Source organism: Artemia sp. Qi Xiang Cuo, chromosome 6, assembly GCF_049724085.1.
Source record: "Artemia sp. Qi Xiang Cuo chromosome 6, ASM4972408v1, whole genome shotgun sequence".
Taxonomy (NCBI): Eukaryota; Metazoa; Arthropoda; class Branchiopoda; order Anostraca; family Artemiidae; genus Artemia; species Artemia sp. Qi Xiang Cuo.
Window position 1 is genome coordinate 8,010,318 of NC_142799.1, and position 23,486 is coordinate 8,033,803.

The window sequence follows — 23,486 nt, forward strand, 5'->3', positions numbered from 1 at the left end:
TTTTTTCTTGTTCTTTCACTTTCTTTGTTACTTCACTAATTACATGTAATGTATAGCGGTTAATAAAAAAAAATATTGGTATTATTATTATATAAGGACTTTTAATAAAATACAATATTATTAGTTTGGATTATCATAAAGCTTTGTCTCCTTTTCCTTGAAAATATTTTGAAAAAAAAAATAACGCGTAATCCGGGTAGCAGCAGTAGCTAGCAACCTAGTAAGAGACGATCACACACCATACTAAGAAACACAATAGCCCATAACGCCTAAAAATAGAGTCAAATCAAAACACAAAATATACTATTAGAATCGCCTTGTACGAAACCCGTATGACTTGAATAATGAGGAAAATCTATTGGCTTGAAAATCAAGAAAAACAAGATAATTAGCTTGAACTACTATATTCCGCATCGACGGCATCTTTTTCTTCTTCTTTTTCCCGCAACTAGCGGGGCACTGGAACATCATTGAGAGCTGTTTCATGGCTCATTTTAAGGGAAATTGATGTATTTAAAAAGTTTTTGTAATTGACAAACATATTTTTTTCAAATAGAATCAATTTTTTACGAAAAACTGCACTTTTGTTTAATACTGTATATCTAAACAAGGCCGTATTGTCCAATCGGATAAATGTGGACAAGGTCTCCAGGCTTGATGGGTCTACTCATAATATTTCTTGTTTAATAAAAATACATTTTAAACAATACGTATTAAATACGTATTAAACATGAGTAAAATACGTATTATCCAATCGGATAAACGTGGACAAAGCTTCAGGTTTAATTGGTCTACTCATAATTTTTCTTTTTTAATAAATAACATAAAACGCACTAAATTAAAATTCCTATTTTAAGCCAGAAAACCCAAGAAACTGAAAATCCAAAGAACTCATGGCCCCAGTTATGGACTCTTTATCTTAGAACTGCAGTTATATTTGAGATCCAAACCATTTCATTTCAGACGGGAGGGAAATTAGTCTTTATTATAATATTAGTATTAGTCTTTAATATTAAATTAGTATTCGACAAATAAGCTCACTCTAGGAGGAACCCCAAAACTTCGTCAGTCTAGGGGACATGTAACGTCATAATTCAGCCTGGTACGTATCTAATATATTATTTTTTACTTTCATTTTAATTAAAAGTATAAAAAACGGAAAGTTAAATAGCGCATAGAAAATCGTAATAAGCAACTAATAAGTACTCTTTAAATCGTAATAAGCAAAAAGTCCTAAGTACTCTTTAATCACATATTTCTCGTGTTTTTTATGACATATTTTTTTTGTCAATTTTTGAAATGGGTATTTTATATAACTTAATTTCTTCTTAACTTCACAAATACACACAAGAGAACCAATAGCATACCTTGATTAATGTCCCGTCTTCGGCCAAAGACCCACGAAAAGTCTTGCTATGCTTTCCACTTCCGGAATTGTAGACACGGATATTTCGATCTTGACAGGCAGCCAATACATGTTTATTCGTCTGGTCTGCTTCCATATCATACAGGGTGCCTTTTGCATTAACATTGTGTGATCGTGAAAAGTGATAAGAGCTCCCATTCTTAAAATAAAGGAATAGAATATTATCATGAGGTTCTATTAAAAAGTATAACATAAAATAGCATTTTAAAAATTAAACCCTCAGCGCCCACCCCGCATGAAGTCTTGCAGCACAGGTAACAGCTGATATATACAGGAAACAGTTACAGAACGGCACTTGTGACTGTGCCGCCTGGGGGATAACTAGCAGGATAAACAGTTACTTTCCTGATAAATTTCCTTCAATACCTTAAAGATAAATAGTATTTGATAAATAGAATTAGACATTGGACTCGATTTATGAAAGTTTCATTCACGTAGCTCAATTATTTTGTGTAAAATATAAAAGAAAGTTCGTCCAGAAACGAATTCATACCCCATCTTTCATTTCGAATTTGTCGTTCTCTTTGGGATTAGATATCTCCAGAAATATGTCTTGCTCATCCGGAGCAACTATTAAACGGGCACACTGGAGATGCTTTTAACACTTCTCAATGCCCATCAAGTTTCGAACAGGACGGCCAAGAATAGTTTCCTGTAACTATGAACCATCCGTAACACAGTCCGTTTACAGATACTAAAACATATATTAACCAAAAAATAATGCAAGAGATACGGGCTCACAAGGAATTTTTTTAGGGGCAAAAGCTATATATGCAATTAGGTCGACGGGTATCTTGTAAAAAAGAGCTAGGTATAAGATATGGTATCAGACTCCGGCGGTGCTGATCTCCGTTTCATGGCTCTTCAGCCAGGAAGTGCAATCGAGGACTGCGAGGGCGAGCCATCCTGATACCCGACAATATGTTCAAGTGGATGTCGGGAGAAGAAGAAATTAAGCACCCCTTCTCGCCCCCCCCCCCCCAGTGGTTGGTTCGTGTACGAACTAGAACACTTCCTGTTACATCCAGCCAAGCTGATAAATCTGACACTGTTCTGCAAGCTTTTGTGGTAACAAGGGCCCTTTCGGAGACTTCTCACGTAGTTTGGTTGAGATTCTACAGTTCTGTCGGTGAGATGTCATGGTAAAAATATTTCAGGGACCCCATTCTTCCAAAAGGCGGGACTGTGTGCGGAACCCAATAGTAACTCATATTTCCTACCAAGTTGAGTTAAAGAATCGCTTCTGGAGGGTTTCCTGACGAAAAGAATTTACGGTCCTCAATTTCCTTATCCTTTAGAGAATCCGACTGTATCCGTCTCATAGAAAAATATTTCTTGGGAAAACTATTAGATTTATTTACAGCGTCAGAGAAACTTTCTTTTTCATTTTCACGCTCCTCATACCAAATACTTCCGTTATCTCCGCTTAGGGTTCCCCAAATTTTCCCAAAAGAAAATTGATTTCTCTGGAACCTCACTACAAATTAACGTTCGTAAGCACACAAGAGTTAACGATACACAAATCGTTAACTTCCGTTAACATTAATTTTCAGAAATAGTTCGATAAGGCGAATTTTCTTTTGCGAAAAATCAGAGAAACCCCCAAAAACTTCGGGGATAGTGGAAGCATTCCTCCGACTGGAAGGAAACTGCCAATACGACAATATAACAAAGAATTCAGATAACAAAGAAAGAAATATAATATTTGATTTCTCATCAGACAATTTTCCAAATATAATAATCACTGCCGTTCCAATTAAATTTCAACCTTGATTTTTATTTCTTACCAGTACGAAGCTAAAGACTGACCACTGAAAAAAAAAAAAAAATCAGTAGAGGGAATAAACTTTTCCTTTATTATCTTTTTTAGTCAATCCGACCTGTAACTTCAAATTTTTCCCCAACCCCCGAGGCAAGGTAAAGGGCCTATTGTTATTATTTTTATTACCGCATATTAATGTTTGTTATTTAAACAGGTTCCCTCCCCCCAACCCCGTCGGCAAATTCCTGGCGACTCTCACAACCATACATGAGAAAAGTCATGCGTATAAATTGAGAAGGTAATTTAAAAACCGGTATTATATAAAGATATGATAAGAATTTTATTTCGAAACCGTAGAAAAGGAAAAAACTAAAGGATTTCATAATAGGAAAACAATACCCTTTACACTCATATAAAACGCTATGTCAAAGAAATATAAAACGCAATGTAAAATTTTTTAACAAAACTTAAGACAAGTTACCGTACACAAGACAAAAAAAAATATTTAGTTTTAAAAATAAGATGATAAGATGTATAAAACAAGTAATTTATAGCTCAAATGAGATGAAGCATGCAAAATAGAAACAATTTAATTGAAGTTATGCAACTATATGCAATTCAATAGTATGTTATTTTTCCAACCAGTGAAAAGTAAAAGACGGATAATAAGCCAAAAAAAGAAAAGTATTACAGGCTAAGTAAGTTTTTTATTGTTTTGACAAATAGAATTGTGAGAAAGAGTCAAACTTTAGCGTAAAGAGCGAGGCGTTGAGGAGGGAACAATCCCCTTCATATACGGAATAATTTCTGTTCGATTTAAATTTTAATGTTGTTCCATACTTTCAGTTAAAAAAACTTGTTTTTTTATTTAATTTCTGAACGTTTTTGAATTAAAGCGGGTTTTGATTTTGGCTCACCGGTACATGAGTAATTAAAAAGAAATTTGTACATTAATTTTACTTTTTTTTGGTTAAATGGCTTTCTCAAAAATTCTTTAATTTATTTACGAACGTTTTTATTAGTAATAAATATACGTAACTTGCGAATTAACTTCCGTAACGAACTTCTACATTCATATATTTTTAATGCGTATATTAGGGGGGTCGCCCCCCTATTCAATACCTCGCTCTTTGCGAAAAAGTTCGAATTTTGTTCCAATTCTTTAAAAAAGACCCCTTAATCACAAAGGCCGTTAATTAGAATAAATAGCACTTATGAAAGTATTAAAAAAAACTTTAGCGTAAAGAGCGAGGTATTGACAAGGGGGCAAACCCAATCATATACGTAATAATTTCGGTTCGTTTTAATTTTTAATGTTGCTCCTTACATTCAGTTGAAAAACTTGCTTTTTTTAATTTAATTTCTGATCTTTTTTTAATAATGCTGGGAATCCGGCGCCCCCTTCATAGCAATGTCCCTTCCCCCATGAAAACTTCCTCCATGGAAAGAACCCCCCACGTAACCCCCGATTCACCCCACTTACCACTACCAGCAAAAATCCCTCCTGAAAACGTCTGTATGCTTCCCAATAACCAATATATATGTAAACATTGTGCAAAGTTCATAACTTGCAGACCTTCCCCCAGGGACTGTGGGGGATTAAGTCATCCTCAAAGACATAGTTATTATATTTTTCGACCCTGCTGAACAAAATGGTTATCTCAAAATTTTGATCGGGTGACTTTGGGAAAAAATGAGCGTGGGAGGGGGTCTAGTTGCCCTCCATTTTTTTGGTCACTTAAAAAGGGCATTAGAATTTTTGATTTCTGTTCGAATGAGCGCTCCCGCGATATTCTAGGATCACTGGGTCAATACGATCACCCCTGAAAAAAAAAAAAAATGGAAGTTTCTACGACAACGCCTTCTATAAAAACCTTATATGCCCCAGGGCATAACTTAAAAACCCTTGCCCTGAGGGCTGTGGGGGAGTATCCTCCTCAAAAACATATTTCTACCTGGAAATCAACTACACTGAACAAAATGGATATCTCAAAATTTTATTTGGATGTGTTTGGGGGAATGATGGGCTTGGGGGGGGGAGCTATTTGCCCTCCAATCACTTTCGACTATTAAAAAGGACACTAGCCCTATGAATTCCAATCGAATGAGCCTTTTTTGAAGTTTCTACGACGACAACACCTTCTATAAAAACCTTATATGCCCCCAGGGCGTAACTTATAACCCGTGTTATAACCTTATATACACGCATCCGTGATCTTTCTTCTGGCAAAAAAATACAAAATTCCACATTTTTGCAGATAGGAGCTTGAAAATTCAGTGGAGTTCTCTGATACGGTAAATCTGACGGTGTGATTTTCAGTAAGGTTCTATGACTTTTAGGGGGTGTTTCCCTCTTTTTTCAAAAATCAGGCAAATTTTCTCAGGCGCGTAACTTTTGATGAAACTCATATATTTGAAATCAGCATAAAAATTCGATTCTTATGATGCATCTACTGGTATCAAAATTCAGTTATTAAGAGTTCCGGTTACTATTGAGCCGGACCATTCCTTACTTACAGTTCGTTACCACGAACTGTTTGAAAGGTATGGCTATTTCTTAGCTAGGTCAGTAATTCAAACTCCTCCATTTTTACCCATATTTTTCAATCACAGAAATAGCAAGTATGACCTACATCTACTTCGTAATCTAAACTACATCCTACTCTTATATTTGATGAATTTATATTCATTAATTGAAATCTGATTTATCGCATAAAATTATATTTTGTTTGTAGAATTCATAATTTTACATCTACATCATAATTTACACCGTCATAAAAACACATCTTTTAAGAAATTTCCCCCTCACAGCTTGCTCTTCACGCTAAAGTTTTTAGCACTTTTAAACTAGCTTCCTATTCTAATTAAACGGCGCTTGTTTAATAGGGATAAACAAAAAAATTGGGATAAACAGTCAAACTTTAGTGTAAATCGGCTTTTATGCTTTCAGGCTCGTAGCCTTTTATGGGTAACCCTAAGCTTAATAAATCTTATATACTTGGAATCAGTATACTAAACCGATTCTTTACTATTTAAGAGTTTCGGTTACTACTTGAGTCGTGTCACTCCTTACTTACAGTTTGTTACCACAAACTGTTTGAAAAGGAAAAAAAGATGCAGGTGATCAAATCAATGAAAAGATGAACCCCTGCGATATTTCCGCATTGTTACACAGTGGAATACAATTCATTTATATACAGACCATGAGAATATTGGCAAACCAATCAGTTGTGATTGCAAAGTCAGCAAGGCATATTAACATAATTCAAGACAAGAAAAAAAACACGGCATCAAGCCAAAGGTAAAATGGACACAAGAATTTACAGGGTCTCTCAACCAGAGTTCCACGGAGCCTAGAGCTTTCAAAGAGCAATTCAAAGAGCTAGTGCCCTTTTTGATAGTCCAAAGTGATTGGAGGGCAACTTCGGGAGGGCAGTCTATCAAAGCACCCAGGTTTCAGAACCACCGTCATTACTGTAGCTTCCAATATTCTAATCTTGGTTCGAAGAGTTATTTTCCTATGCTCCAAAACTGAAAAAAAAACATCTTCTTTTAACATCTCTACCGCAACAGCCATCTTAACTAATAATACTACCCAGGTAAGTGAAACTTTGCACCCAATCAATCAACTTCGGCAACAAAGTGATTCGAAAAGGAAACAGTGAGTTGCGATGAAACCGTGCGAACCGTGAACCGTGAAAAAAACACAAAAAAAAACTAAAAATGAAAATTAGCAGCATGAATTCCCTCGGCAAGTAATTTACTTTAAGCGTTCCGCAAAGTTAAAAAAAAGTGTATAAACACAAATGTACAAGCGAAAAAGATATAAAAAAAACAACAACAAAAATTGAAGAGAAAAGCGAACAAGAAAAAGATAAAATGAGAATTGTGACTGAATTAAAGTCAAAACTGTAGTTCAAATACAGAAGGCTCTCCTAGATTATAAAATACTCTACGTTGTATTATTCAAAATTGAAGATTCAAAGTTTAAATTACACAAATAAAATTTAAAATCATTGAATCCATTCGTTCTCCTTCTTCACTTTAGACTAATTGCCTGGTTGAGACCTTTTATTACTATTATATTGCTGGAAAACAGGCTTTACAACAAAACTCCGAAATTATGCCAAACAGACTGTTCTAAAGCTAAACCATGGCGGGGGTAAGCAAATAAAAGCCTTTATGGGTGTTTTTAATGCTAAATTTTAATTACTCGTATTACATCTTACAATAAGACTCGTCTTAACGGAATTTGTTAGCCAAGTCAAAAGATCGATCTCCACGTGAAAGACGGGTCTGAAAACACTTACTTCCTGTAGCTCCCGGAAAATTATTGATTTATCAGCGCCACATGACACTAATTGAAGTTGACCTCCGCAAAACAAGAAACGAACTGCCGTTATTGACGAGGAGTGGTCATCTAAAGTTTGCACGAACTGATGTTTCTAAAGAAAAAAAAACAATAAAAGGTAACTAGTACTAGTTTGCTAGATGACTATTAGCAAAACTCGTCGGGCGACAAGCATAAAAAAGAAGAAAAACCACTGCATATAATTTTTTTGTAAGGATCATAGAATAATTTCTAAGACCACACTGCTTTTCCATTAATTTGTGCATAATTAATTGTTTTGTATTTCACTGCTTTATAGAAAATTAAAACCCGTTTTTCTTGTTTAAAAATTTTTTTGATCATAGAATAATTTCCCCTCCCCCCCCCCAAACACACACACAAAGTTCGTAGCTACCTCGCCCCCTCTCTTCAGCCAGAATAATGTCCTTGAAATTTTCAACTCAATTTCCAAGCTGTGACACAAAACAGGGTAGACTTTTAAAAATTATTTCTTTAGTAATTCTCATTTAAACGAAAAAAACACCGCCTTCTGTCTTTTAGTCAAATTCTTATTAATCTGCACGCTGAGAATAGTCAAATGCCCCCCTCCCCCACCGACAAATTTTACATAATTACCGCTTTTTATTTTAACCAATGCCATTTTTGGCGTTTTATTTTATTTTACGTAGAAAAATACCCCCCTTGCCTAGAATTTGAAAAATACTTTTTTCTTTAGCATTTTCCTTTCTTAATGGGAAAATATCTCGCCCCTCCCCTTAAATTTTTGCAAACCGGCACCATTACTCATTAGTATCCGCAAATAAAGGGTTCCCATGACCGAGTTTTCTCAAACGTGAACGAGACTGTCAATTATATATAGCATATAGAAGATTAGAGAATTAAATAAACACAGCCTTTTAATACAAGGGTTTTAACACAATTAGATACAGCCTTTGGCACAAGAATGGACTACTATGTAGGCATCTTAACAGAAGACTGACTTGTTTGGCGTTGAAAATAATTCAGGAGTATTCCCCAATCCTGGAATATTCCTGATTCAGGGGCATTCCCTATTCCTGGAAAATTCCCCATTCAGGAGTATTCCCCATTCAAATATTGGCGTAAATAATGACGAAAATAGCAATACCTTTCCATTATGCAAAATTTCTCGTTTCTTCTTATATTTTCTGCGAGTATATCAAATTACTTTCTCTATTTATTCTCTTTTGATTTTAGATTCTTTTAATTCGTTGCGGTTTTAATCCTTTCCCTTTTTCCAACGCTGAAGACGCTTAATTTTTTCTCACTTGTTTTTTTAAGTTTTTTGTTTTTTTAACGTATTTTTTTAATTCTTAGCTACTATGGGCCGTGGTTCGTTCCTTACTAGGTAGCGTACATCCAATGTTTGTACGCTAGAAAGAATATATAAACTCTGAAGAACTCTAAGAATTGAAACTTGGGCTCTAACGTTGTTTTTTTTCATTTCTGGTGCTAAATAATAAGCTAAATATACAATGTGCATTCATAACGCCAAATTTTACGCTAGAACATTTTTCCAGAAAGGGAGAGGGTAAAAAACCTCTAATTCACCCAAAAGAAACAAAAACTTCCATAAATTAAACACTCATCCATTAATTGATATTAACATAAGATAGTTATCCTAATTATAATATAGTCAGATACAACAATTATACACTGTACATCGAATGCTTGTACCAAGGCCGTATCCCGGGGGAGGGGGTTTGAATCCCTCCCGAAATGTTTGTCCGACTCGTAAAAAACAAATTCTGAGGCATTTTTTGTGCCCCCCCCCCAAAAAAAATACTGGATACGGCCTAGGCTTGTACGCTAGAAACAAGCTATAAATCCTAATTAAGAGGTGTTTCAAATTATAAAGCCTACTTGATCCACGTTGAAAACATGAATGAGGCGATCTCTTGAGGCGGACACGAGAAACTTGTGACCTGATTCCGGTCTTGAATATTCGAGACACAACACCTCAGCGTCGTGAGCTTCAATTGTTACAACCTTTTCCAGTGTCTTGAGGTCATGGATCCTGAAACAAATTCAAATCTATGTTAGAAAGTGATTGTCAAAAACTGACAAAAGAAAATTAAAAGTGAATGGGGGCGGGGGGGGGGGGTAGAATTGCACGAAACTTCATATTTTAATTTAGTAAAAGAAGAATCTATGAAAATGAATAACTAATTCCTTTAGTGATATTGCAATACAAATAAGTTTGAATGAGGGTGTGTCTTAGAATGGTTGTCGATCACTAAGGAAAACAGCCAAAAACCAACACAATAACTAAAGAACAGCCGAGGGCGGGCAAATTCATGATTAATAAGCGAAAATTTCTAACAGGGGTAATATCTAGCACCTATACCAAAAAAGGAAACTTCACGAATAGCGAAGAAAATATGTTAATTGTAAAGAATCACCAGAGAAACAGAGAGAGATTACGGGAGGATGGAGCAAAATGCATTTTTTAAATTCTAAAGGGTCAAATTTGTCGTTTCCTTCAAATTTTCTCATTGAAAATGTCAAAAAAGACATTCTTCAACAAAAAAAATACTTAAAGAGAAATCTTTCCAAAATTTAGCGGGAAGGTGGGAAACAAATGTAGAGGGCCGAGCCACCCTCCCAATTGATGCCACTGCAAAGAAATAACCCATCTTAAACTATTTTCGGGGTTTTGAATATCGTGGAATCAAGTTTAGAGTTGCAAGAATTTTTTTAGATTTGCAATCAACGTTTACTTGAATTTTATATATTCAGTTGCATAATTTACTTCACCAGTTTTTGTTGTTCTTATTCATGTAATCGTAACAATAAACTTTAACGCTTCTAACAAATGTCGAAAAAAACAGATTCACAAGCACTGTAAAGTCAATGGTGTCGGGAAGGAGGTCCTCCTGATTATTTTCCCTCCTCACCCCCAAGATTTTGAAAGCTATCTTTTTCTGTGTTTTCATTGAATAATACTATTTTTGCATTTTCACTAAAAAAAAGTTTAAAAAAACAACGAATTCTCCCCTCCCCACCAAGATTTTGATAGATGAATTTTTTCAGCCAGGTACTGAAGAGAACCAAATTTTAGTTCAGTAGCCAGATTTCATCTCACCCGATTGAAAAACTATTTTCATACTTTCATTAAGCTATTTTTCTCTATTAAAAACAGTATAAAAGAAAAAAAGAAACACTTTCCATTTTGGAAAATATTCGGTTTGCTTGTGTATCAATTTAAAGTTCAAAAAGCAGTTCTACGACTAGAAAAAAATAGTTTTTAAAAAAGTAGGCCTATTTGAATGATTCGATTCCTTAACGGAATTTTCTATGGAACCTTCGGAGAATCCGGCGTTGAATTTGACATACCAGACTGTGTTCAAACGTCCGACCTATCCCAGAATCCGACATAGCTAGGTCGTTTTACGGTCTTCTGTCTATTTATTGTCTTTTGTCACAGTTTACGGTTTACAATCAAAATTTAGGGTTTTCTATCGATTTAGCTTCTTCTTTCACAATTTTACGGTCTTCTACCAAAATTTGGGGTCTTCTGTCACAATTTATGATCTTCTGTCGATATTTAATTGAGAAATTAAAATCAACTACGCAAGATGAATCCCTTATGAAATTCATGTCTTCTATTTCCTTAAGAAGGATTATAAATTCTAAGGGATCCTCACCTATGTTTTCAACAGTTTTTTTTTTATCTCAAATTGAATCTGAGTTATCGTAGATGCACCCAAAGTGTGGGTGAACTCTTTTCCCTTTTAAGTCCTAGGTCAAATTTGAAACACTATGCCCATTTTCTCAGAGTTCACATAGCAGCGTAGCTTGGTGGTTGTTCCTTTACATGATTATTCTATACGAAAATTTATATTCAATTATAGATATTTGATGTGCAAAATCAGTGTTTTATACTTCAAAAGGCTATTTGATACCTAAAGTGGAAGTTGATTCTATGTAATATATATGCACAATAATCCAAGGACGTTTAATATAGCATGTTGTCAACAGGAAATACTATAGCCGCCTAGTTGCATCCAATTGAATTTCCAGGGAGGAGATCTAATGTTTAGACTATCTTATTTTTAAGCAAATCAAAATTCTTCCATCAGATATTTTAGTTTCTTTTTGCCAACATCTTCTTGTGTCTAGGTACGCCACAGGTGAATCCGGGTCGTTGTATCTGATGAATATACTTTGCTCAGGATAAAAATCAGATAAAAATAAAAGACACCTTTTCGAAAAGTGTTGATTAGTTGAGTATGTAGCTCATCACTGGGCAAATAGACAGACTCTGTGATCACAGAATAGCATTGGTTGCAACAAACATTCTAAGCGACATCGTCAATGAATTAACATATGCTTGAGTTGAAAACAGATTTGTTGAAACGATGCTGTCATCAGTCCCAGATTTACCAATAGACCCACTAGGCCCGGGCCGAGGGGCGCACAATTCCAGGGGGCGCAATAGATTATCACTGACTGGTTTTTTCCTTAAAAAAACTGGACTGGTGTAATTTATCGTCAAAGTGCCAGGTACACTCCGCCGCCTCGCTGCCTATTCCCAGAAAAGGGATTTTAAAATAACACAGGAATTCCGCGGCCGCTCAAGAACTACCAGGTGTCTTCCAAGAATGGCAGTTGAGAATTCGGTATCAGCTCTCTCATTACATTTGGTTCAGTTGCGTTTGGTTCAGTTTGGTTGCTTTCTGTTCAGTGCTTCCACTATCCCCAAATTTTCGGAAATTTCGCTGAAAATCTTGCAAAAACGGAGCAGCAAAAACGCTTATGCCTAGAAGTGTCGAAGCTTTAAATCCGGCCCTGGCTGTTATCTTACGATACGCTGCTGGGCCTTGCAATCATATCTAATTTCTAACTGTTTATTACGTCTTAAGGCAACCAAGGGCAAGTTCTTTTGAAAACACCTCTGCTGGGAGGCTATTCCAAATGTCAACAGTAGGTCAAACGTAGTTCTCATTGAGGTTCACTGATCTAAGGTCATCCTATCCAACAGCAAAATGCCGAACAGATCACATAGGCCTAGCTCTACCAAGCATGAACTGTAACAATTCCTCTGGAATAGCTGGGAGGCTATTCCAAATGTCAACAGTAGGTCAAACGTAGTTCTCATTGAGGTTCACTGATCTAAGGTAATCCTATCCAACAGCAAAATGCCGAACAGATCACATAGGCCTAGCTCTACCAAGCATGAACTGTAACAATTCCTCTGGAATAGCTGGGAGGCTATTCCAAATGTCAACAGTAGGTCAAACGTAGTTCTCATTGAGGTTCACTGATCTAAGGTTATCCTATCCAACAGCAAAATGCCGAACAGATCACATAGGCCTAGCTCTACCAAGCATGAACTGTAACAATTCCTCTGGAATAGCTGGGAGGCTATTCCAAATGTCAACAGTAGGTCAAACGTAGTTCTCATTGAGGTTCACTGATCTAAGGTAATCCTATCCAACAGCAAAATGCCGAACAGATCACATAGGCCTAGCTCTACCAAGCATGAACTGTAACAATTCCTCTGGTGTAAGATACAGCATGCTGGTAACATACTCGATACATCTGTTCATTCTAATTGCTCCATTTTGAATTTCCTTAAGAGAAGCAGTGAAAATTTTTTGGGCATCCGCAAAAACTGGATAATCATATTGATGGGAAGAAGATTTTTGCATCAGAGGATATATCCTAGATTTGGGGAGCATGGTGACAACTAAAAATGACCCGCTTTGAGACTCAAGATGTAAATGAAAAATATACTATACCTGTTAGTTTACACGTCTTATTATTTCATATTTAAGGTTAATGTTCCCTGTGCAGTCTCCGGTATGTTGTTTTTCTGATCTCCTACTATTTTAATAGAATTATTTCAATATATCAGCAAAAGACAACAATTTTGCTATGATTTCATAGCCGACATTCAGTTCTACCCATCTATCGAATTAAATTTTTGAAATTTGTTGACATAGTTTTTTTAGATTCAAAATACATCGATTATCAGTTGAAAATCGTTGAAAAAGGAATTTTTTTTTCTTATGCAATTTTAGAGCATTGTCCATGATAAAAGTATCTTGTCCGTTGGGTGCAAGCAGTGATGGTTCTAGCCTCTCTTGCATCCGAGACAAAATACTGATTAGCACCCCCCCCCCTTCTCGTCTAGTTGCTCTCAAATTACTTTTGACTCTTAAAAAGAGCACTATAACTTCCAATTTCAAATGAATTGAGCCACATCTGAAGTTTATACGACAACCCACCCCATAAAAACCTTATATAGCCCCAGGGCATAACTTACAGCCCTTGTCCCAGGGCTCTGGGGTTGTGTCAACCCTTAAGGCATTGTTATATGTTATCTGGACTATTTTGTTTGAAAATGGATATCTCATAATTTCAATTAGATGCGTTTCATGAAAGAAGTGTAGTTAGGGGGGGGGGACTAGTTGATCTCCGTCACTTTTGGCTCTGAAATGAGAACTGGAACTTCCAGTTTTCAAACAAATAAGCAACCTCTAAAGTTTATGCAACGATTCCTTCGATCTTTGGGCTAATTTAAATAAAATTGTTATCTCAAAATTTCAATTGGATGCACTTTGGGACATTAAAAAATTTTCACGCCAAATATTCAAAAAATTTTCATTTATTAACAAAATGTTTCGTTTATTTAACTTTGATTTTTGTTGCTTTATATGGGAAAAGATACTGCACCCCCTACTTTATTTTAATAAAATAAAATTTTAAAATTACAAAACGATTGAAAATGTCAAGATTATTTATTTGAAACATTGCACCCCTAAAATTTCTGCACCTGGGGCAAGTATCCCATCTGCCTCCCCCTCCTACAACCGTCTCTGGGTGCAAGTTACATATGGAGTCTTGTCGCAAAATCGCCTATTCTGGAGGAAACATAAACCTTAAGAGAAAAAAACAAGAAGAAAAAAGAAATCATATTCCAAGAGATTTACAGTATGCTGGAAGCTTACTAAGAGAAAGCTGAGAATGAATTTTCATCATTAGGAAAAAAAGAAAAAATGCTGGAATCTTCCTAAGAGTTAGCTGAGAATGAATTTCCATCATTAGGAAAAAAAGAAAAAAAATCTAACAAAATCAATTAACGAAAAGAGTAGGGGAAAAGGCATGGGAGGTGAAGAAAATTAGAAATAACAAACAAACAAATATAGGGCAGATCAAAAACCAAAGACCAAGAATCATACTTATATATAACTGGTAAGTGTCCGTAACATCCGGCAATCGCAAAGAAGAAAATAATGACATGACGCTATGCAACAGATAACGGTTTCTTCTGAGCACTTTCGGATGCTAACAAGAGAGCATACTTCGTTTTTTATCATGTCTGAATCATAAAGGCAAGCAAGTTTATCTCATTATAGGGATTGCCTAGTCAGTAGGTTTCTTTAAAAGGTAAAGAATATGGCATTGGACTTAATAGTCCCTACCGGCGGTCCTGATCTCCGTTTCATATCCCTTCTGCCAGGAAGTGCAAAAACTTACAAGTTTATTTTTTTAGGATGAGGAGGGGAGGGGGGATTGGAATTCTGTCTCTGGGAGATTAAGGTAATTTTTTTCTTTTGTCATCACTAAAAAAGCATGCGCTATGTTCGGTTGTTTTTTTTTTTTGTCTCTAAACCGATAAGCTATTATTGCGCTAGCAAAATATATTTGAAGAGAAACTACAAGGTACTAGAGGCGGAGAGAGAAAATATGTAAACAATTATCTGAATTGCTCTTACCTAATGTTGCCCGATCGGTCTCCAGAAGCTAAATGCCTTCCATCTGGACTGATACGAATGCACCGGACACCATTTTTCCCATCTAAAGGTGTTGAAGTCTCTCCATTAGGGGGCTCTACAATATCTCGCAATGAAGAATAGCTTGAATCAAAGTAAACTGTCTTCAGCAATTCCTGAAACCATGCAATTTTTTTAAACATAATTAGACAACTTGATCCGTTCAAAAGTTTCAAAAATTGAAAGGTTTCATTTGATAACAAAGCCACAAAACTTATTTACAATATTCTATTTAACCTAAATCAGCAGCGTAAAACACAGAGACAGGAAAGGAGTTCGACCCAACCCCCCGCCACCCTCCCCTAATTATTACATGGTAACAATTTTACCATTTTTTCTGTGTGATTTGCCAGTTTTCAAAAATCCCAACCACGGCCGATCACGCTCCATTTGCAAATATTAATACTTCCGTAAACACCTGAAACGAAATCTAGTAATTGAAAAAAAATTTCATCTAACTGATAAATTATAAGCAAGATTTGTTGCACTATGTTCAGATCGAATTGGCCTTTTTTCAATTTATTGATGTATATGAGGTAAAAAAATTTATCTTACTTAATAAAGGAGCCATTTTAAGCGTATATAGAGCCAGGGCCGTATCCAGGATTTTTCTTTTCGGGAGGGGGGTTACAAAAGAACTTTTTAGGGGGGGGTTAAACCGCCTAGCCCCCCCCCTCTGGATACGACCTTGTCTATAGTAAACCACGTCGAAGACTGGAGTATACAGGACTTATTACAGCTCATAAGATCCAAGAAAATACAATTTCTCAAGAAAGTCATAGCTCAAAGCATCGAATTTGAACCTACGGCCATATTCATTAGCACGGTAGTCATATCTGAGTACAGGAAGTTCTCTGCCCCAGGGACATGGACAAACAACGGCTTAAAAATTACTTTTTTATTTCGAACTTCGGCATTTTAAACTACTGACTGTATCTTTTTGGAATGTAGTTATTCTCCTTGAGGGACGTATATTTCAGGGACCAAATCCTAATTTTCAATTTTATTAATTTATCTAATAAAACTATCCCCCCCCCCTATTCTTGAGAAAATCCGACTTATGTGCCTGCTCCCCTTACATGTGTTTAAAACTTTGTTTCTGCAATTTAAAACGTACTTGGTATGTAATCATTATAAAGAAAAAAAAAATATATTACCACAAATCAGACATTTATTGAAAAGTTTCACTTCCATTGAAGCTCTAAAGTCAGTTCCGATTGACCTCTGCATAATAATCGCACATCACGTATTTGGCTAGTTAATCTTTACTGACAATTTGCGTTATAGCTTATGAATTCGTAATGAATTTAGCAGATTCAAAAACAAGGAGATTTAAAGTCCGTTTTTAAATAAATTTAAATGCGTAAAATAAAACAGGTTTTTCAAACGTCATAACTGCAAAATACGAGCTTCTTCAGGACACTTCTCGTCCGCATGCTAAAAAACAAACATCTAAGATCGAAACAAATTCAATATTTGAAACCACTTTCTTTTGAAGTGCTTCTATCAAACAAAAAATAGGAACTTTGTTTTTATAAATAGCGACGATAACCACACTGCCTTTCCATCATAAACACCAACAACAAGAAGAACAATAGGGAATTCATTTCGCAAGACAGTGGAATATTATATTTGAATGAATATTTCGACCCTATGTCCAAGGGCTATCCTCAGCAAAACATAAATATATAAAAGAAAAGAGACTTACAATAACAAAGAACCATTAAAAACAAAAGTTTTAAAACAGTCCCAGCATCCTTACTTCAGCGAAGTTCAGCCAGGACTGATAAATAGAGTGAGGTGAATTAAGGCAATTCATTGAAGTGAAAGAAAAATAATTAAAAACACGCTTTCACTGCTAATTTTGCCTTTTTGGCAGCTAACCTCGAAGGTAATTTTGTAACTGGTTTTGTGTTAGAGTCTACTGGTTTTTTAATATAATGTATGAGCAAAGTGCTCTTCTTTCCAGGTATTTAAGTGTAATCTGAACATTAAAGACTTGGGAATAAGATTTTCAATTCTGTAAGATTCCAAGAATTTTTGTTGGTTACTAATATTAGCGTGTTTTTTGCCTAAGCTAATAAAATAAAAGATATCATTGGTCAACTGCTCCCCATAAGCAAGACGTAAACATGTACACTTTCCTCTAGATCCAAAGCTCAGAACTGAAATCCCATTATCTTGAAAAAAATCCAAAGGAGTGGCAACGCTGAACGGAGAAGATGTTTTCTTGGCCGAAAATGGCTGGTGTCAGCAGTTAGTATCAGAGGATCGACCTTTGCTCGTTCAAAAAAAAAGACTGCAAAACAACTTTAATTTTATCTTATTCTTCAAACTTTTTTGCATATTCACACCAGCCAATTATTCTATTCTATTGACAATTAAATGATATGATGTGTTTTTTAAAACTTTTAGCACAGACACTGATCTTCAGCCAAATTTATTATTACTATTCAAAGTATCTGCGACGTCATTCATATGAAAGATGTTTTTCCAAAATTATGACCCAAAAGCAAATTTTCCCAAAGTCATGACCAATCAAGATCTTTATTTCACAGCAGAATTTGGTATGTAAATCTTAAGCAGCATGGGGACGGAACGGGGGTAACGATACCCAGCTCCACCGCTGGAGAGAGAAAAAAAGAGCGTGGGTAGCACATATTTCCTGCTGTTTGGAAATTGGTCTTGAATTCCATGGATAACAGAGCCGTTACTAGGGTTGATGATGCCCTGGCCAAATTAATTAAAGCACCCCCACTCCCGACTCAAATATAAGCAAAAAAGGTTGAATTAAAGTGAACAAATTGATCAAAGTGGGCAACCCCTCAGTTGAACAAATAAACTTTTAAATGGGGATAAATCCATTTATTTAGACAGTGAAAAAACAGGTACAAAAGACCAGATATTTCGGTCACATATACAGGGACCGTCTTCAGTAGATATACTAAAAAGTATTTCTACTGAAGACGGTCGCTGTATATGTGACCGAAATATCTGGACTTTTGTACCTGTTTTTTCACTGTCTAAATAAATGGATTTATCCCCATTTGAAAGTTTATTTGTTCGTCTTAGAACGGCAGTGTGGTCTTAGAAAACAACACCTAATTTAAAGGTGTTATGTCGAAATACTCCTCAGTTGCAGCCCCCCCCCCCCCAGAACAGCTCTGATAGATAACAATATACAGCCAAAGATTTTTGACTAACCTCATCATACAGAATGCTTAAATCTCTGCAAACTAGAAATTAGTCACGCTTTACAGATTAATATTGGGGATTATGCTGCCTCTAAAAAGTCTATTACACGCTTAAGAGTAAAATATATGCCCATAACTTCACAGGTTCGTGACGGATATCAAAACAGACATAGCTCTCAGAAAGTTTAAAAGATTTAAAAATAGTAGTAAAGTGTTTTGTCTTTTCAGTGTAGGGCCCGACAAAGCAAAGATTTACTTATTTTTTCTTTTGTTTTATTTTTTTATTATCTTAATTATTCCTTTTTATTATTATTGTTATTATTTACTACTACTACTAATAACAAATCACCGCAGCACCAAGCCACCTGAGGCCAACACAACTACGCACGCTCCTCCTCCATCCCGTTCTATTTAAAGCCTCCCTCTTTACACTCTCCCAGGAAGTTCACAATTCCTTAAATCCTTCTTTATGACATCCTTCCACCCCAACCACGGACGACCTGCTTTCCATTTAGCCCTAGGCGGTTGACCGAAAAGGACAATCTTCAGCATATTATTATTATTATTCAATTATTATTATATTATTATTATTATCATTATTAATCATATTATTATTATATTTATATTATTATTGCTACATTAATTGTTATTGTTTCATTATTTCTTTTGGGGGTATGGCCGATAATACAAAAACATACTTTATTTGAAAGTTTGAATAAGAAATGCCTGGAAATTAGGGGAAATTAAGGACTTTTTCTCCTTTTTGCGGGGGGGTTTATAACTCATAACAACATAATCAGAAGATATATAATGTACCACAATCATAATAGAAAACGCATAAGACATAAATCATAAGTCATAAAAATCATAACCCAATCATAAAATCATAAACATAAAGAAAGCCAATCATGATTAAGTTTAAAGGGGGAAGATTTAAAATCTTTCACTCTTTTATCAATAATTATAGAAGGAAAGATGAGTTTAAATTTTTGGGACAAAAAAGAGTTACTAGTCCAAGGGGGCATATGCAAAAGGAATTTAGCAAATTTAAAATAAATCCGATGAGCAAGTTTTTTTTTAAGCAGGAAATAGTTGCTAAATAGGAGACAGGGCAAGAAGATGAGGTACAGTTAGACTATTGTAAAGTTTAGAAAGATGGAAACGACTAAGGTGTGTAACGTTAGAGACAAGTGACGCATAAGCTATCCTTGTCTATTTTCCAAGATTTTTGATGGCAATCTCAATAGTTTACTTAATTGAATTTCCCATGGGCATTCTCAGGTAAATAAGGCTTTTAGAGAGGGGGATACAAGTTTCAGTAAGTTGGAGGGATTTATCAGAGTATCCTTTGAGGTTAAAACCCACACCTACAGTTTTATTCACACTAAAACTTAAACCAATCTGCTGATATTCTAGTTTTATCTTCGAGAAAGTGCTCTCACAACGAGAGAAAGTGCGACTCAGATTCAGGATACAATCAGCATACGTAAGTAAAGACACGTTTAAACCCTCGTAAATACAGGTGAACTCTATAGAACTTTGGGCTTGCATGACTGAATTATTAAAAAGCGCGGGTCAGTGAGACCTCCTTGTCTAACGCCCTTTAGCACATTAAAAAGCTCTGAACCGCACTTCATTTTGGGATGAAGATGTTTATACATGTATCGAAGATACTTTATAACTGAGAAGTCAACCCCTCTCTCTTCTACCATAATCAGGGCAAAAATACACGAATCAAATGCTCAGGCTATGTCCAGTGCACATAGAACAAGAAAATCCCCGGAACCTTCCACATCTCCAACAACCTTAAAAAGGGAAAAAAGAGCATGCGCACGATTAAGTTCTTCTGAAAACGGAATTGATGCGCAGGCACAGAACACTTTTGGGAAATATCTCAAAGAATAATAGAATTAAATATTCTAAAAGTAGTGCTAGAAACGGTTATAGGCAGATACGATCGACAATCATCAAGATCTTTTTTCCCTTTTTGGGGTATAGGAGTACTCTGGACAATACAAAACCGTTGAGGCACAATACCAGAAGAAATAGACATTTGAAAAAGTAACGAAAGATGCTGCAACAAAACATCACTACTATGTTCGAAGTGTTTAACATATATTAAATAAACATCGGAAGAAGATTTTTTCTTATTTTTTTTAGAGTAAACTCAACATCAGACGGCGTCACTATAAAAGCAGAACGCATAGAATTAGCAAGCAGACGGTCAAGCTCTTTTTCATATTTATTTTCTGCAACAAGGTCAGGCGACGAAATCCCACTTTTTTACTTTTTTTTTCACTATTCAAAAATCTGAATAGGTGCATAACAACCAAAAGAAAAATCCCGGTTTTCAGGTATGAATAGACCGAAGATATGGCCAGGGTGTAAAAAATATTTTAATTTTAATGTCCTGGGTACTTTAATGGAAAAAAAAGTTACTAATTTATTCTTAAAAGTTGTTTTGTTGCTGCTATTAAGTTTTGGCTATTAACTTTTCTATATGGGAGGGTGTAAAGAGGCAGGCTTTCAATAGATTGGGATGGAAGAGGTGCGTGTGTAGCTGTGTTGGCCTCAGGCGGCTTGGTCCTGCGGTGAGTTGTTAGTAGTAGTAGTAATAGAACATAAACTTACGTATTGTAAAATTGTAAGTAGACCTGAGTCTAGTTAGCACTCCCTATTTACGGACAAAATTTGCTCCTTAAGATTATATCACCAAACGCACAATCTTGAGTTATACTAGCATGAAAGGCTATAGGTGTAGCATTAAAGAATCATAAACCCCAAGCACTTAACCTGAGGAGCTAATGTTTCAAAAGTTACTTATCTTGACATGATCAACTTTAATATAGATCAATTATTAGTCTGCACGGAGAACCAAAACGGTGTTATTAGCCCTTTCTCAGAGAACAAACGGCTTAGATACAAGTGAATAATTTTTTGTTTCTATAGGCCACTTTGCAGTCCGAATTGGCCAGAATCAAAACACCTCTGAGGTACGCGAGGCTACAATTTAATGCGTTAAAATATAATCTATCTTCCAATTCATTTCTTTAATTTTTATTCTTTTTAATCAATCTAAAAAACCTTACCGTGGAATTATCATAACGGTACACGGGCGAAAGGGAGTTTTCCGAAAACTCCCGGAAAAATTGCCAGATAGTGGCTTAAAAACGTCCCGTTTTCATATTTTGAACCAAACGCAGGAAAAATCTCTCTCCAAGGCCAGATTTAAAGCTTTGACGCTCCTAGGCCAAAGCGTTTTGCTGCTCCGTTTTTGCAACATTTTCGGGGAAGTCCCCAAAAATTTGGGGATAGTGGAAGCACTGAACAGAACGCGGCTGATGAACGAAAAGTAATGAAATATAGAGAGGTGATACCAAAATCTCAGCTGCAATTCTTGGGAGACATCTGACAGTTAATAAGCGGCCACAGAATTCCAGTATTGTTTTAAAATCCTTTTCTCTGAATAGGCTGCATGACAGCGGAGTGCACCTAGCACTTTGACGATAAATACATTGGTCCAATTTTTGTTAAGAAAAAAATCACTCAGTGATAATTTATTGCGCCTCCTGGCATTGTGCGCCCCTAGGCCCAGGCCTTTTAGTTAATCCAGTCCTGCCCCCCCCCCTGTCCACTAAGTTTCAAACATGTAAACACCGATGGTTAAAATGAGTTATAATTTTATTTAAACTAAAATACGAATTTAGTCTTATGTTAAGCTCTGCTTTAATGGTTCTGTCACAATACGTCGTAAAACCTTTCATACAAGCATAACTTATGACTTTGTTACGTTGTGTAATCTTACGGAGCAAATCTTGTCCGCAAAGAAGGCTATGCTAAGTAAACTCGAGTTATACATAAAATTTTACGTACGGAAATTTATGTTACACTATGAAAGTACAACATATCAGCAAAACAAAGAAGATATGGATGAGAAACTAACACATTTTGAAAATAAAAATTAAAACATATTCAAAGAGTCTTTCATTCTTGATCAAAGCTTGAGTCCCCATCTTCATTCCATGTTTTCAATTTTTGAATAGTTTGCTTACGATAATTGCAATAATCTTATTCAATGATTATGAAGTTTTTATGACTTTTAACGTCAGACTAGCGTGAAAAGGACTGGTTTAAGTGTACATAGTCGTACCTAACGTAACTTAACCACTTAGCATAGAAAATTACGTCCGTAGTGTGAAAGCCGCTTAAGGGCTGAAGCTATATGCAATATTGGTTATAATAGTCAATTTTGTCAGTTGCGATCTATATTTAAACTAGAATGTGAATTCAAACTCAAAATAAAACTAAAAATGAAAATATTTTTTTTATTCAGCGCAGAATACTTAGCATTTCCTGATTAAAAGAAAATAAATATCGCTAGATATGGATTTTAATGATATTGAATTTCTTTGATACGAAAAACGACCATCTCGAAAAAGGTTCCAAACAAACAACAATATTGTTATTATGGTATTAAATCACATACTGAATCACTAACAAAAATCGAACTTCGAAGTCGATTTAGCCAATATCATGTTTCAGCAGTCTCGACACTCTTGCTCTCAAGGGACGAACTAGCGTTCGGCGAGTACAAATACTAAACAAATCTTTAACTTACGGTCGAATAAATATTTCTCCGATAGACGCCACTATTTATTGCGCATGGTTCCAGATTCCATATCCTTACAGTGTCATCGTTTGAGCATGTTATGAAAGACAACGGAGGTAGTACGCCGTGTTTCGCATCACTTGAGGCAACATCGACGCCCCAAATGCACGAGGAATGAAATAAAAAGGAATGTGATTTGCCAACCTTAAAAGAAAAACCAGAAAATATTTTATCGTAAAAACATGTTTCAATATTTTGATGAATCTCAGTAAAGATCTCGTAATTTTAAAATGTTTAAAGATAGGATTGGCAACCAGAAGCGTATTTAGAGGAAATAAGGGAGCA

The 23,486-nt window shown here is 35.6% G+C and overlaps 1 protein-coding gene across 2 annotated transcripts in view; it reads right to left on the bottom strand.

Moving 5' to 3' along the window:
- Window positions 1-23,486, bottom strand: part of Wdr62 (WD repeat domain 62) — a 250,842-nt gene that overhangs the window by 91,355 nt on the left and 136,001 nt on the right. For both annotated transcript variants that reach the window (XM_089090029.1, XM_089090028.1), the window contains exons 8-12: window positions 23,151-23,345; window positions 15,282-15,454; window positions 9,421-9,574; window positions 7,499-7,633; window positions 1,368-1,565 (exon numbers count right to left, since the gene is read on the bottom strand). In XM_089090029.1, the coding sequence (XP_088946155.1) occupies window positions 1,368-1,565; window positions 7,499-7,633; window positions 9,421-9,574; window positions 15,282-15,454; window positions 23,151-23,345 (855 nt within the window). The remainder of the gene's footprint in view (window positions 1-1,367; window positions 1,566-7,498; window positions 7,634-9,420; window positions 9,575-15,281; window positions 15,455-23,150; window positions 23,346-23,486) is intronic.